The sequence below is a fragment of the Hipposideros armiger genome, unplaced genomic scaffold (assembly GCF_001890085.2).
Source record: "Hipposideros armiger isolate ML-2016 unplaced genomic scaffold, ASM189008v1 scaffold_15, whole genome shotgun sequence".
NCBI lineage: Eukaryota > Metazoa > Chordata > Mammalia > Chiroptera > Hipposideridae > Hipposideros > Hipposideros armiger.
Window position 1 is genome coordinate 6,497,875 of NW_017731365.1, and position 17,006 is coordinate 6,514,880.

The 17,006-nt window shown below is 38.1% G+C and overlaps 2 protein-coding genes across 3 annotated transcripts in view; one reads left to right on the forward strand and one right to left on the reverse strand.

Annotated features, from left to right (window-relative positions):
• AP3M1 (adaptor related protein complex 3 subunit mu 1) overlaps positions 1–12,724 on the reverse strand; it is a 20,741-nt gene extending 8,017 nt beyond the window's left edge. The window contains 6 exon segments of the mRNA XM_019626349.1: positions 117–459; positions 1,118–1,203; positions 2,155–2,292; positions 4,041–4,212; positions 5,423–5,698; positions 12,419–12,724. Of these exon segments, the coding sequence (XP_019481894.1) occupies positions 117–459; positions 1,118–1,203; positions 2,155–2,292; positions 4,041–4,212; positions 5,423–5,695 (1,012 nt within the window). The 5' untranslated portion in view covers positions 5,696–5,698; positions 12,419–12,724.
• A 159-nt stretch (positions 12,725–12,883) lies between these two features.
• The window catches only part of ADK (adenosine kinase), a 537,152-nt gene continuing 533,029 nt past the window's right edge, over positions 12,884–17,006 (forward strand). For both annotated transcript variants that reach the window (XM_019626043.1, XM_019626068.1), the window contains exon 1: positions 12,884–12,985. In XM_019626043.1, the coding sequence (XP_019481588.1) occupies positions 12,921–12,985 (65 nt within the window). In that variant the 5' untranslated portion in view covers positions 12,884–12,920. The remainder of the gene's footprint in view (positions 12,986–17,006) is intronic.

A 17,006-nucleotide genomic window follows, 5' to 3' on the forward strand; every position in this document is an offset into this window, starting at 1 on the left:
GCTATCGGTAGGTCTGTCTCCAGACTATAGTAAAATTATGGCATGATTCATAGTTTTGCCCAAGTTATACACAGTTATACACACATGCTTGCTCTCAGGTACATATTTGACTATAGTCTCATTTACTACTACTCTATACTCTCAGATTCAAGGTACATTGATTATTTTAGACATATTTTCACCAGTCCTTGGCTCTCCTGGTGAACCATGGCTAAAGAGAGCAATGGTGAATTCAAGTATCCAACTGTCAGAACAAAACAGGGAAGGCAGTTCTACCCAGCACATTGATATATGATGGCAGTATCTGGCTGATGCACCAACATACTTTTGTGAGCTAACACGATATGATATGAGTCGGAAATTTCCATCTGGAGGAATAAATGACAAAACTCTTTCAGATTCCCAACGCTTGAACCGGATGCAGGGGTGGAAGCTGACATCATCTAGAAGCCTTGGGTTCTGCCAGGAAAACAGAACACAGCCATATTCATAGAGTGTAACAAATATGGCAACTCTACTCAGATATTATGAGAAATTAATATGCGCCTTAAAGGTAAAGCAGTCATGTAAGAGTTTGTTACTATGACCCCATCAACACAACCTTATAGTTTCAAAATGCAAATTTTTATATGCCTTATTTTATTTGAATTTCAATAACTCTCTGAGCTAGAAAATATAAGTGGTATCATTTCCATTTCATAGATGAAAAAACACTGAGGTTCAAAGAACTCAAGGTCAGAACAACTTAGTAGCTGAGACAGCACCAGAACTCAGTTCTCTTGATTGTTCTTAGTAGTGTGTCATGCCAAGTCTAAAATGATGCAAAAGATCAATGCCTTTTCATATCAGCAAAGCAAATAATAATTCAGTAAAAATAACAGAAGCCAGCCAGCCACTTAAGCTCCTTCTAGCACACCTAGGCAAAGACCTTTCCTCAGCCTTTCCATAAAGGCTATGCTCATCATGTAAGCTATTCTTGGTAAGTTGTGCTAAGAATATTTCTGAGATAGTCTTTTGCATCCTAACATACCAACATGTCTCAGTATTTATCATTTCATTTAGTACTTCACATGGATTAGGCATGCAAGCAGCTACAGAACAAGAGAACAAAACCTACCATGAAAGAAAGGGAAAGGTCAGGCATTCCAGATAGTTTAATGCAAGCATCAATGACCCCCTGAATTTCTGCAAAGACTGTAGATCCTGAAGAAAGAAGAAACAGGGTGATAACATCACTGGAATCTGCGTCTTTACTAGAGCTATCGCTATATCTGAAGTAATGGAGATACCTCCTGGGTGTCAGACATACTGAAGCTTTGCACATCTATTAACAGGTCAGTGGACAGAGATCCATTACACCACTTCAGACAGCTTCTTCACTGACTGCTATGGCCCGTACCTTACTCTGGTTGGAATATGAGAATTCTGAGGAAAAATCAAACCTGTCTATATCTTTATAGTCAAACTTGTACTATATGTCAGTGCTGGATATGAAGTTAGAATATTTTAAACAGAATTTTAAAATGAGGCAAGTTTCTCATGAAATGGATTACGCTATCTGTTAACTTTGAAGAAATAGGAGCCATTATTCTGTAATACAACTATTATTCTGTACAATAGAATTTTACACTTAAAAGGGCACTCACTAAAGAAAAGATATTGGCTATACTTCACAGTAACTCATTTTTATACACCAACTAGCTGTGTTACCTTGAACAGATTACTTAGCCCTTCTAAAATTCAGTTTCCTTCTGTATAAAATGTGAGGGTTGGACTAGATGTTTTAAAAATAATTTTATGATTCTAGCAGAGTACTGTTGTTTTGTCTGGGGTCTTTACTAGAAGTAATGCACAAAAAGTAGTAGCAAAGGTATGGTGTACAGTAGATATACAATAAATTCTAGAATGAATAAATGGCAAGGGGGTAAACAGGGTAATAACTGGCTTAATGTAAGACAGCATAAGATCTGATTTACTCAACTAGTGGTTATGAAAATTATATGTAATCTCTGGGCAAAATAAACAGATTTTTAAACAATTAGAAAACCAATGCCTTTCCACTGAAACCATACTGCCGAGGGATTTCAATTTTCTATTCAGCTTATGTCAGCTGAACTGTTTTTTTCACAAATAAGACAGCATACACACAATTACCTGATTTATCTATAATTGCATCTATCTCTTCAACGACATCGAAATAGGCTTCATTATTTGTGTACTTTACCCCTGCCCGACGCCATGGGATGTTGGACAGCTGTCCAGTGGGGAGTGTGTCCCCAACATTACTACTGCCTGAAAACCGGAAAAGGAGAAAGCAAAGCTAATGTATAAAATGATCATTAGGAAAGCTATTAACAGTAAAAAAAAAAAAAAAAAGAATGCTTTAGTTGCTTCTTTAATATTTGGGTTTTTCTTCACTGAAGTTGTGGAAGGTTTCCAGAATTGTTGGAGACATATCCATACCAACATGATCAAATTTCTAGAAGACTGAAATAGGCCATGTGGCACTCTATCTGCCAATCCAGGTTAAATTCATTCACTTATCATTCGCTTCCTGTGTGTTAACAGTAACCTAATCTAATTCCAGTGGCTCAACAACAGAATCTCATCCTGCTGCCACTGATGAAAAAAAGAGGCTGGTTGTTTCAAAACCTTCTGCCGATAAAATGTCTCCACTGAGAATACAGAGTGATAACTAGGTCCTTTGGTATTCAGCTTAGATTTGACAGGAGATGCTGCCAAGCAGGCCTCAGTGGAGTAACTGGAATGAAGAACATACTCTGGCCTTTTTCCATTTTAAGGTCAGCTCACCCATCTGGCTGCAATACGGCTAATGTTCAACAGCAGGCTAATTTCCTGGTAAGCTGACATAGATCTGAAAATAAGTCTGCTTGTCCAAAACATATATCCTTGAGATGTGACGTATTTAACACTTTTGGTTAATTTAGATTTCCAACTCAAAAGTGGTACATGCTTAACAACAACACTTTCCAGTGTGACAACATCTATAAAGGATGAAATTGCTTTCAAAAAATTTATACTGTTATTTATGTATTTTAATTTTTTTCAGTCTCCCATCCAGAGTATAAGTTTTAGGAGCACAGATACTCCAGCTTATCTTTCCTTGAATTTCTCCTGTCACTCAGCCTTGTACAGAGGATGAATAAGAGCTATGGAACAATCATTTTCTTACAGGCCTCTCTCACCCCATTTTTTAGGTCAGTGCAATTGGAGAAGCATTTACAATGGTGGACAGTAGAGCTGGAATGGCATATAACATTTCATAGAAACCTTTCTCTAGAAATCTTTAATATTTTCAAAAGAATATTGTCATCTGATGTACTTAATTTCTAACTCTATTGAACAATTAAACCAAAATTGGTTTAATACTGTTATAACACAAGTACAAAGCACACAAAGTATAAGATCTCACAAATGGACTAATTTCTTATCTCCTTTTGTTTTAATACATCTTTTGCATGTATAAAACAAAGACCTGCAGAAGACAGTACATCCTCTGTGAAAGCGAGTTACATTTTCTATACTCTAGTAATTGTAGGGTAGTAACACAATGCAAATTTTATAATACTGTTTTTTATTTTTATTTTTTCCAACTTTATTGAGTTGTAATTGACATATAACAAACATTGCGTTAAGTTTAAGAAATACAACATAGTGATTTATGTATATATTGCAAAATGATTACCACATAAGTTTAGTTAACATCCATCATGATATAGGCTTCGTTAGGATTAAATGGGATAATTTATTCAGTCTTAATATTTAGTGTTAGAAAATAGTAATAATGTTGTGGTCTTGTAGAAAAACCTATAACAAAAAAGTAATAACCAAAAGTTCTTTATCATTTATAATCTAGCCTCTTTCCATGACAAGAAATATACTATCTATTTTAACATTATCAACAACTTTAATTCTGGCCAAACTGTACCACCTTAATAATCTGTCAGAACATAAGGAACAATAAGTTGTTTATGAAGTTTTAATTACTCAGATCCTAATAAAGTATGTTTTCGCCTTACCTGTAATAGAGTTGACGACAGAACGTAGAATTGTTGGTGGTTTAATCAGTTCTTTCAAAATGTTAGATTCAGTAGCCAGTGGAAATCCATTGTCTAACATTTCTTCCAAGAGCTCATATACTATGACCACATTATCCTTAATTGCAGCCTCCGAACACTCACCAAAGTAGTCCTAACAAAATGTACATAATATTACACAATGGCAGGCATGAAGAAAGGCTTGCTAAATACTTCTTGTTCTGAAGGATAAACTTATGTAACATAATTAATTGTTTAAGATGAATGTAAAACAGAAAAAACACCCTCGATATTTCTATATACTATTGCTCTATATTTTCTTAATATTTTTTTTTTTTAAGATTTTATTGGGGAATTGAGGAATTGGGGGAGGGGAACAGTGTTGGGGAATTGGGGGAGGGAACCAGCCAAGTTGTTGTTCTTCAGTCTTCGTTGTGGAGGGCGCCAGTTGCCATCTGGCTGCCTGTCCACAGCTTGTGGCCTCTAAGCTCAAGGTGCTGTGTTCAATCTTAGCTGTGGGTGAGCGTAGCCACCATCCCATGTGGGAGTGGAACCCGGAAGCCTTGTTGTTAAGAGCGCACGCCCATATCCACTGAGCCATCCGGGTGGCAGCTCAGCTCAAGGTGCCGAGTTCAGTCTTAGTTGCGGGTGGGCATAGCCCACCATCGAACAGGCAATTTTGTTGTTACACCAGCTTAGCCATCCTGCCACCTGTTGGCAGCTGAGCGACAGCTCAGTTCGGGCGCAGCGTCACTGGCCCATGTGGTAATCGAACCGGCGGCCCTGTTGCTCAGAGCTAGCGCTCTTAAGCCAACATTTAACCAACTGAGCCACTCGGCCTGCCCCTATTTTCTTAATATTTTTAGATTGAATTGAATTTCTGTTATATATTATGCCAGAAAGTACACTGAAACATTAAATTAGAATGAAAACTATAAACTTCCTTTGCCCTGACTAGGTACCCCAAAACACACAGCTAAGTTTTAAACTACTTGGTATATTCTGCAAAACAAGAAAAAATAATAAAATGTAAATATTAATAGATTTCATAACCAATAAAATCTTGGGACTATTCATAAAATTATATGTGGAGGGCATTATTGCTTCCTGATGTAATTTGTAATACATATAAAAAATAAGGCTATCATGACCAGATTGTTCTATTCTTCTAAAACAGTGAATGGAGCGGCCATGGGTGCTACACCCTACAAAAAAGTTTTTATGCTTAGAACTTATGCTTAGTAGAAGAGAGAAAGACAGATAGACAACACGTCAATAGCTGGGTAATTCAAAAATATAATAATGTGTCCCACCTCCAACTAACTTGCGTAATTTAAGTTCAAAAGGTCTGGTGAATAACCAACCTGAAAAGTGTCAGCAACTCGATGTAGGAACTCAATTACAAAGAGAGGTGGCACTTCAGTCTGTATGACAGACACAAAGAAGAGCTTATCTCGATAGATACTGATGAGGTAGTGGTGAGGTGTTGAAATGACAGGTGGTACATTTTCAACATCAGCAGCTTTCTCTTGAGCTTCAAAGAAATAATCACAGACAGATTGGCTCACAACACTCTTCCAGTGCTTCTCTAGAAATATGTCACCGGAGCAGTTTATGAGAAATAGACTGTGGATCATTTTCTGGGGGAGGGGGGAAAGGTTTAAATTTAGTATACATAAAAAAGTATCCATGTATTATTCTGACACCAAAACCAGACAAGGCAATATAAGAAACTGCACACTGTTAACACTTAAGAATATAGAGGCAAAAAATCCTGAACAAAATACTAACAACTGAACCCAGCAACATATAAAAAAGATTATGCACCCTGATCAAATGGGATTTATTCCAAGAATGCAAGGTTGGTGTAACATATGGAAATCAATCAACATAATACACAATACTCATAAAAGACAAAAAAACATATAATCATTTCAAAAGGTACAGAAAATCATTTGGCAAAATCCAACACCCTTCAAAGATATAAACCCTTAGGAATAGAAAGAAACTTCCTCAAATTGATAAAAAGCATCTATGAAAATTCCATACCTAACATCATACTTAATGATTAAAGACCAAAAGCTTTCCCCTAAATATCAAGAACAAACAATGATGTCCACTCTTACCACTTCTATTCAACTAGAGGTTCTAGCTAGGGTAATTAGGTAAGGAAATGAAACAAGTCTTCCAAATGGAAAGGAAGAAATAACCCCCCCCACCACACACACACACAATTAGAGCTAATAAATGAGTTTAACAAGGTTGCAGAATACAAGATTAATACAAAAAATCAATTGTATTGCTACACATTATCATAATACCTTATGACACAAAAATCCACTCCCAGGTGGATTAAACAGAAATGTGTATAGAAATATACAAAAAATATATTAAAAAAACAGTAATGTATTATTAAATGAAATGTTACAGAGCAATTAAAATGAATGAGCTATTGCTACATGAAACAAATATGGATGAATCTTACAAACTCAATATTGAACAGACAGACACAAAAGGATACACAGTATGATTTTATTTATATGAAGTTCTAAAACAGGTAAAACTATGTTTGAAAATTCAAATGGTTTATTTTATGGAGAAAAGTGGGGGCAGTAACTGAGAAGGGTATAGAGGTAGTCTTCTAAGGTGCTGGTAATGTTTTATTTCTTGATCTAGATTAGGGGTTGGCAAACTTTTGAGACAGAAGAGCTTCCAGGGGTCATCAAACTGCAGCTCACAAGCTGCAGGCTCTGAAGTAAAATTGAAAATGAAAATAAAACTATCATAGTTTCATTTATAAAAATTTTAAAGAATATTATTCAAATAATGGTGATTATGTAAAAATATATTTATGGCTCTTGAATAATTGTTAAATTGTTGGGAGGGACAGGATTGGCTCTTCCAGGGATTGGCAAACTTTTGAGACGGAATGTACCCAAAGAGCTGCTTGTGGCTCGCGAGCCGCAATTTGCCAACCCCTGATCTAGATGATGGTTACAAGTTGTGTTCATTTTATGATAAATCATTGGACTTTATGTTAAGACTTGTATACTTTTCTGAGGGTTAGTTATATTTCAAATAAAAAGTTTTTGTCCTTGCAATATGGGGGTCAGTGGGAAAATGTCTACCTTAGTTCTTTCTTTCTTTTATATGGATAGCATCAGTATTAGGTGTTTAGTACAGTGGGCCATTCATTCAAAATTATTAGGCTACATATACATGTAGCCTAAGGAGAAAGAATTTAAAATCTGAAAATAGTATCTATGCATGAAGATAAATTTCAAAGAGGAATGGAAGACTTTTTAGAATGGATTCATTCAATTCTGTTGACACAGAAAACAATGACATCAACCTGACCAGCTCTTTTTAGAGAAAGTCATTTATTTTATGAAAGCAGCTGACATTTAAAGACTATCTGGTGATGATTTCTCTTTCCCATTTGGCATATGTTCAATAGTTTTCAAGTAAATAATACTAATTACTAAGCGGTATCTTAGTAATTACTGTATTAATAAGGTTATGAATGCTGTTAATAGTTTAGGGTTCCTATTTATTGGAAACAATAAAATGTTTCTTTGTTCAAAGCCATCTCTGTTTAGTCAAGCAATCAACTTGAATTGGCAGGAATAAACCCTGATACATTAGGGTTTGGACATACTTTTTTTCAGAATATCTGAAATTTTATTAGAATATCTGAAACCTGCTCAATTTTTCTACTTTACCTAGTCAGTAGGTTTGCTTTGTGTTAGCCTCATATTTCTATTTGGGTGTTAAAACAGTGCCATTGGAATACATAAATTTGCTACACAGAACCTACTGACTTTAACTGACTATAATCTCTGCTGATACACTTTTCTTTTTTTCAATGAAACAGGATATCCAGCAATAAGATCTGCAAATAAATTTGTATTATGACACCTTTCATTGGAATAACATCTTCATCTGAATTATAGTGTCGTATAATGCAGAACACTGTAATAAACTCAATGATTGGGGCACTTCAGGTGAGCCAGCTATTGGTATGGCATCCTTTGCAAAAATTAATTTTCAGTTCCATTCAAAGTGTTTTATTCATTAAGGATAAATGAATTAATAATATTTAAAATGCATTAAGTACTTACTATGGGCCAGATACTATGCTAGGCACTGTAGCTACATTATCTCATTTAATCTTCACAAATCAATGCTATACTTCTCTTATCCCCATTTTACAGCTATTACAATAAAGTATCAGAAATGTTAAGTCTATTATCTAAGATCATAGCATCAGTATCAAGCTAGGGTTAAACCCAGATCCAGTTGAATCCTGAGCTCCTGTTTTTACCTGCCCCTTAAAGACTAATTATTAGGAACATAATGCAACACTGTCCAAAAGGATTTTAGGCAATGATGAACATGTACTATATCTGTGCTGTCCAATATAGTAGCCATTAATCACATGTGGCTATTGGACACTTAAAATGTGGCTAATACAACTGATGTACTTAAGTTTCAATTTTAATTCATTTAAATTTAAATTACTACAGATCTGTGGTACTCAATTGCCACAATACACCCTAAAAGAGCTGCTTGTTTTGGAAGAAAGCAACTTTGTTGTTTATTTTTAGGAGCCAGATTCCTACTCATCCTCTTAAGCTTGTGAAAAATTCTTTCCAGGAAAAGTTTCCACCAAAGTTGTTTTCACTGGCAGTAGTTCAGGTCTCAGAAGAATACAGTAAGTTAAACTACCATCTGGATTTATTATTGCTATCTTTAGTGCTGAGATGAAAGTATAACACTTGGAGCTTTCAACAGTGCTTAGCTTTAAAACCCATCTTAACCTTCTATTATAGGCAAAGAGAGCTTATTTCTTCTATCCATATTATGACCAAGGGCCTAATGCATATAACAATTAAATACATATCACATGCAGCCTGTTTCTTTTAACTACTTAACCTTTCAGTAGCTGCAGTTCTTTTATTATTTTAATAAACTTCCTGGGAAAACTATATACTCACCACCACCACAACTATCTTTTTGTTTTTAGTGACTTTTGAGTTCTCCCAACTTATTTTAAAGCCACTTGAGAAACTGTGTTCAGAGGCTGTTCCATCAGAGCTTTGACTGCAGCTTAAACACTTCATAAATCCCCTTTACCAAATGTTGAACACACTCATTCTGATGATTCATAAACAATGCAATTACAACAGTCAAGATATCCTTGGAAGATAGTGTCTAAAAAAGAAAATGTACTCCTTTTATATATAAAAGAATAAAGGCATGGAAGGTGAGAGAGGCATATCCAAGGCGAGAGAATAAGATCAGAAAATAATGTGCTCCCCTGATTCTCAGCCAATATTTTGACCGTTTATTCATTCAACAAGTAATTTTGATATGTTTTATATATTAAGCAATGGGGATACAAGGGTAAACAAATTAAAGTCTCTGAACTCATGTTTACAGTTCAACAAAGAAAGCAAACAACTTAGTATAGTAAAATGTCATTCCTATTGTGATAGGGGAAATACAGTGTGCTACAGAAATTCACAAGGGTTTGATGTGAGAGAGAACATAAGACAAATCCAGTACAAATTTAGCAACTTTAGGAGTTGGAGGGAAGTTGTGAGATGAGACGAGATGGAGATAAGCAGAGACTGATTCACTTTATTCTCAGGGTAGTGTAAAATCATTTTCTATGGATTTATGGCGGAGATTCACGCAATCCAATTTACAGTTTTAAGACTACTGTGGAAATGCATAATGGGGCAACTGAGTATTGTGACACCAGTTGAGAGATGTGTTATGGTGGTGGCCTGAACTAAAGTGTTGATAGTCGGGATGGAGGAGAATGAAAAGGTCAGAGAAATATTCAGGTTTGAGCAATGATAAGGGAGGGGGAGGGTGGAGATAAGAGGGGGAAAATAAGGCATTTAGCCCTAATCCTGTATAATCGGACCCAATTCTGGATATATTTGACTCAAATTGGTATATTCAAAAGACTATCGTATATATAGGTCTGGTGCTTTAGGGAGAAGCCAAGTTGGAGATAGATTTGTGAGTAATCATGACTTTTTGCTAATGGGAATTGTAACTATAAGGAGGATAAAAGCAAAGAGAGAATGTGCATAGTAGAAGAGAAACTGTGGAAGGAACTCCAACATTTGAGTAGCAGCTGGGTTAAGCAAGTAGGCCTAAAAAAAGACTAAGATATGGCTGAAGAAGGATAAAAAAAAGGGGGGAGGATAATGGTTTTTAATGACTAGAGTGTATTAGTGTGTTTCCAGAAGAATGGAGTATTAAACATTTTATTTAAATGGCACAAAGAATTCAAGCTACAAGAACTGAAAATATCTGTTGATTTAATAGTGTTTCTCAACTTTCTTTTCATTATTACCTTTTACAGATTTCCCTTCAATCATACACCTCCCCCATGACATTTTAATACTATAGTATATCTGTATATCTCTTTATGTACAATAAATATAGCTGTGCTTTATACATAAAAAGAGTATAATTTTTTTTGTTTGTTTCCCAAGAGGCAATTTTTGTCCCCACTGAGAATATATAATTTAACACACTGGTGATCTTTGTAAAAGTGGTTTCAGTGGTCATTTAGTGGAATGCTGGAAACTATAAATATGCTACAGTGGGCTGATAAATAGCATGAAGTGGGAAAAAAAGAGATAAGGCGAGTAGATGATACATTCAAGAGTTCTAGCTGTAAAGGGGATGAAAATACAAGAAAATAAATGGGAGCAGTTCATAAAGTTAAGGAAGAATATTTTTAAATGCTGAATGAATGGTGTGAGTAGAGAGGGAAAGGCTGATATGTAGGAGAATAACTGAAAAAAAGAAGACCCTGAGACAGCAGGAGAGGGTGGTATTGAGAGACCAGGTGAAAGAATTTGAACAAACGAGAAGAAGGTTTGTGTATTTGGTTGCAGGGAGATGATGGCTTTTATTTTCTGTGTGTAATAAGAGAGAAGGTCATTTGTAGAGGGAGAGAGAATTCTTCTTCTCTACAAATACCATTTGCTACCCACAAATGGAGCTATTATTGAGCTTCTTAAAACTATCTAGTCAGCAGGGAACTCCAACAATATATGACGTTGGATGTTTAGAAACATTGTAAAAATCCTAAGATTCAGTAAGAAAAGCTAACCTTATTGCAAAGACAGCTTTCCAACTAAAGATATGTAAATTTTCAGGTAATTCTTCATTTACCGCATTCCTCCACTTTTCCTAGGTTTTCAACTGAAAGTCTCCTCCTTTGTTTCCAAAGCTAATTCTTCCACTTGTAATTCTGATCCCATTCCCTTTGGTCTTTTCCAGGGTCTTTATCTCTTCTTTCTTGAATCTTTAATCTTATACATTGGTTATTTGCTTTCTGCACCAAAACAATGTATCTTGCATTCTTTAAAACAAACAAACCTCAAGCCTTTTAGAGACCTTGTCATCCTCAGTAATCTTTTGCTTCATGCTCCAAATGAGGAAGGATTAAGTCTACACTTGCAGTCTCTCCTCTCAGTAACTGAGTCTATTAAAGTTGCTCTCTTAAGTGACCCAGTAACTTCCTAATCAGCAAATCCAACAACCTATTCTCAGACTTCAACTTACTCCTTTGACCCCTTTTATATTACTGATAACGTTCCCCCAAACAAAACAAATACTTCTTGCCCTATTAAATGAAACTTCACCTGTTTTGGTTCTCTCCTTGAAAGTTTCTTTCCGGTTTACTCCCCATGCTTTTTTCTTTTAATCTTTCTACCATTTCCATCTAAACCACTGTTTCAAACTCGATATATCCCCAAGTTCCACAAAATTCCTTCTCATCTGAGGGTTCCTAATTCTACAGTGGCACCACCTTCTTAATCATGTAGTCTATAGGCTTAAGGTTCAATCCAAATCTACCAAATCTAACTAGCCATATCGCTCATCACTTTTCCACATTCACTCTCTCCTGAAGAACTGCAACGCCCTCCTCACTGTATTCCCCACCCCAGGCAAGACGTCCGCTCGGGTCACTCGGAGGTTTTGTTCTCCAAAGCAGAAGAGAAGCCTGGGGCTGAAGTCCGAGTCGTCGGACTCGAGCTCACTATGGGTGACAAGACCTTTCCCCCGCGCCGGAGAACGAAGAGAGACCCCAATGAGCTTGAACCTCTCGGGTTTGGGGCCTGAGAACACTGGGCTGCAGGTGCACCGCTCCCTTCCGGCCCCGCTGGCAAGAAAGCCCGGAAGGCCGGGAGGGAGGCGCGTTCCCGGCCAACAGCACCGGAGACGCTCCTGCAGTCCAGGTTGGAGTCCGGAGCCCCAGCTATTCAGCCTACTCCCCAGTTTTCGAGCTGTCCCCTGACCTCAGACTCCCCGCCCCTCACACTCACCCCAACACCTGGGCCTGTCAGTGATTCGGCGCCGGGTCCTCTCCGGACCGAGGCTGAGGCAGCTGAGAAGGCCGTGAGGACCCCGCAGTTGGAGTGCCCAGTAGATTGCCTGACTAACAGCTTAAAAGAAACTAGTTCTACAGATTTGGAAATATTAAATAAGCGGGAAGACGCTGAATGAGAAGAAAGACGTCTCTTGAGGTTTAAGATATAAATCTTTTAGATCACCCAGGATCTAAGAAAATGGGGGGCAATTTCACACCATTTGGACTCAGGCGCTCATCCTCAGCCTACCTCAGTCTGGGGTCCCCCTATAGCCAAGTGGGCGGGGTCAGAAAGGGGTTGTACATAGCTAATGGGTGGAGCCGAGAGGGTAGAGCCAATGACTGTGAGTGGGAGAGGCATGGGCTGGGAGGAGTCGGGAGGGGCGGGGTTCGTAGAAAAGGAGGCGGTGACACAGGGAGGGGGCGGGCCGGAGCCTAAGTGGGTTGGAAGCGTGAAGATGGCCGCGGCCGAGGAGGAGCCGAAGCCCAAAAAGCTAAAGGTGCAGCCGCCGCGTGCGCTGAGGTGAGCGCTACCATACGAAGGGTGGAGGGTGACGGCGCCTCCCGCTAACCATGGCCCACGTATATTTGCATGGCCCTGGCGCTGGGTGGCGTTCTCGCTGCCGCTTGGGGCCAAAGTGCAGAAGCCGCTGCTCCGGGAGCTGCCTGCAGGGCTGCGACCTCTTATCAGGTGCCCGCCCAGTTTGGCTGAGACGCCACGTGCTCCGCAGCGGCTCCCGCCGCCCTTGACCAATCAGAGCGCCAGTCGGGGTTGCGGAGCCCGCCGAGGGCTGGCTTCGGTCGCCACGTGGGAGCACTCCCACGCTGGGTCGGTGAGAGAACCGGGAGGATGGAGCAGGACCAGCGCAAAGTCAAATGCGGCCACCTCCTCTTCCCTGCGGGGTAACGAGGAGGAGACCCAGCGACTGCTCAGCCCTGGGGCAAAGTCATAATTCTTGGGGATTTTTTCGTAAATGTTGCGGAAGGACGACTTGACCTTCCTTTTCGTAAAGACTGATTAATGGCACCTGTGAAGATCGTCTGCCAGGGACCCAGTCCTCGCCTCTGAGGCTTTGTGGGGACGACCTTTGGCTGAATGGATAGGAAAGGCTGATTTTTCTTTGCACTTTTTGGCAGCAATGGGGACAGTTCTGCTCCCAACACCTGCCTCACATGAGATTGATGTTGCAACTTTTACTTATCAAAAGCTGTTTGTTAAATATGCCTTCCTAATAAGTATAAAGTGCAGTGTGCACAGTCCTTGATTTTGCAATAATCGTTGGAAGGCAATGATTTTACTAACTAAAACCGGACATATTGAATTGATTTCAAACTATTGGGACACTCCTGATTATACAAGACAAATCTCACTTTTTCCAACGTCACCCTTATTTACCTCCGAAAGAATGAATCATTCGTATTTGAAAAGAAAAGATCACTTAGGGGTTTTGGTGGTGTGTTCATGCTGTTTGGAGTGGATGGTGACCAAGTCCCTGCCAGTGCCTTTAATGTATTTCTGCTACCTTCAAAGGGTTAGTGTTAGTGTGCCTAACTCATATGAAGAAAATAAAGTTTATTTTTTAACGACTCAGGATGTTCTATTTTTATTTTAAGCTTTCAAACTATGGAGTAAAGGGGGGGCTTTGGAATTAGACCTGTCTGTGTTCAAGGCATGTGCTTTCCCTATTCACCTATTATTAGAGTATTTCCTTAAAAGGCACCTCTTTCACAAAATTTTCTGTACTAAATTGGCAGACAGATGCAACTTTTCCTTACTATCCTGTTAAATATACTGCCCTTAAATTTTCCTGTGTTAATCCATTTTCAAAGTGTTTCCCTATTTTACAGATGAAGAAATTGAAGCCCAAATAAACCAGTTAGTTAAGGAACTGAAATATGAACCCAGAGCATCTGGGTGCAAGTTCATTGTTGTTTGACTTTACTGTGTCTACTTTCATATAACCACCGGTATACTTCTTTCTGCCTATGTATCCTTAACAACTAATGATAAATAATGTTTAATACTTAAGTATCTATGTGCTGGGCACTATATTAGCACTTTACCTATTTTAACTCATTCAATTCCACAACAACCCTACAAGGTAGGTACTATAATTATCTCTATTTTACCAAGGAGGAAACAGGCATAGAGAGGTTAAATAATTTATCAAGTTCACCTATCTAGTAAGTGATAGGGTTGGGGTTTTAATCTAGGTAGTCAGATTCCAAGCCTGTACTCTTAATTACCATGCTATACTTATTAACTTCAAGCAATTTATTCCAAAATACTAGTGAATTGTTAACTCAGTTTTTGTTTCTCTACTACTTTCGCTTCTGGGTTTTTTTTGTTGTTGTTAGTGTACATAACTTTTTATGTTGTTGCAATATGTGGGCATCTGATACAAAATAATTCTTAAATATGTATAATATATTTTGTATGTCATTAGTGTATTTAAAACTTGTAAAAGTCTTTAGGCAACTAAAACTCATTTTATACACTATTTAGTGCCACTTACAGATTCAAAGTTAAAAGATGAGACATTTGAGTGCTGGGGCAACTCTCAATTTTGTGTGAAGATGCTTTAGGATTGGCTGTTCCTACTTTCACTATGTTAGTTTGGCTTTAAGGGTTGAGTGTGATTATGCACTGAGTGGTCAGACTGCATGTGTTATTTATGATGACTTGCTTGACAGTTCAGGGGCTAGTTATCAGTTTTGGTTAACTTTTAGGGAGAATGACTTATGAAGTCTAAGCATAAGTTAATGGGTAGATCAATCAGTGGGAAACAAATAAGTTTATGAACTATTTGTAGATACCAGGGAAAGGATTTAGGCTTTTGTGAGAATTTCAAAATTCTGGAGTAGCAGTTCTCAACCATGGGAAATTTTGGCAGTGTCTGGAGCCATTTTTGTTGGGGAGTGCCACCAGCACCCAGTAGGTAGAGTTCAAGGATGCTGCTAAACACCCTACAATGCACAGGAAGCCCCTACAACAAAGAGTTCTTCAGCCAAAATTGACAATAGTGTTGAGATTGAAAAAACTCTGCTCTAGGGAGATCATCTGACAAGTCTAGCCTCCCTTTCTCAAATGGCCATTGTTTTTCTAAACTGGATTACTTTTCAGGTTAGCAGTTACTAAAGTTGCCAAGAAATAAGCAGGATTGAACATGTTTTCACATTGGGGAACAGACAGGAACATTAATTGAGATATTATACTAGGTGCTTTTATGCTATTTCATTTAATCTTCCCAGCAACTTGTGAGGTAGGTGTAATGATCCCCGTGTTATAGGGTATTTAGGTTATTTAGGGCTGAAAAAAGTCTAGAGGAATTTTTGGAAACTGCTTTCTAGGTGAAGGTGCTCCACGGTGATTACCTATATTTAGGACCTCTTAGTTTTCTTTTCTCTCCTTTGGAAATGTCATCCAAGTTTATTTCTTTAGCAGTCACCTCTAAGAGGATACAGTTCCTTCCAAAGCTTGTTGAGCACATGCCAAGTCTGTTCTTTCAATCAGCCTTGCAGTGCCTGCTCTTTTTAGCATGATGCTAAAAATTAGGTTCCTTCATATAGAGAGGTAAGACCCAGGTACTACCCTCCTGGTGGAAATGAGTGGGGTTTGGGAAAGTGGTACCTGAGCATTCTGAAAGATGACAAGGAGTTAACCAGGTGTGAAGTAGGATGTCTGGCTTTATAGGAAAGTTTGTTTGGAGGTAGAGATGGGAGAGAGCTGCCCAATGGAGAACTACATATGGTTTGGTCTGGCTGAAGCAAAAGGTGTATGGGGTCCAGGCTTTGTACTGGATACTTTTCACATGTGTGATCTTTCTATCTCTATATCCTTTAGCTCTCAGACCCTCATTTCACTGTCTGCTGAATATCTCCTTCTGTCTTGCTGACGCTTCAAAGTCATATATATCAAACTAAATTCATCTGTTGTCCTAAATCTGCACCTTCTTCCCTGCTTCCTGCATGTGTTAATGGCACCACTAACTTCTCTTTCCCTAAAGTTTGGAATCTAGATAGACACTTGATTCATTTTCCATCCACATACAGTTATCAAGTTGGTTTTTTCTTCTTCAGTAATACCTCATAAATGCCTTTCCTTTTCATTTCCTGCTGCCACAACTCAAGTTTAGACTTTATCTTGCTTAGACTTTGCGTTGGCCTCCTATCTAGTCTCTCCACCTCCAGCCTCAAGTTCTACCTAATCTTCAGGCTTAGCTCTGCTTATTCATCATAGCAAATATTTGTAAGCTCTGAAGTTGATGTTAAGGAAATGTTCAGTCCCAGGAGCCCACATCATAACTCTCTCTGACATTAGCAAACAAAGATTATTCTGAGTCTTGATTTTTAATAATAAATAAATAAATAATAAAACCAGCGAATATTGAGCTTTTCTCAAATTATTGCTTCCTAACTATTCACTTTCATGGCCTCCTTTTATTCTTTCACTTTGTCTCCTACCTCATTAAAGACCCCATGTGTTTTTGTTTTTTTAAGATTTTTATTGGGCAATTGGAGGATGAGAACAGTGCTGGGGAATT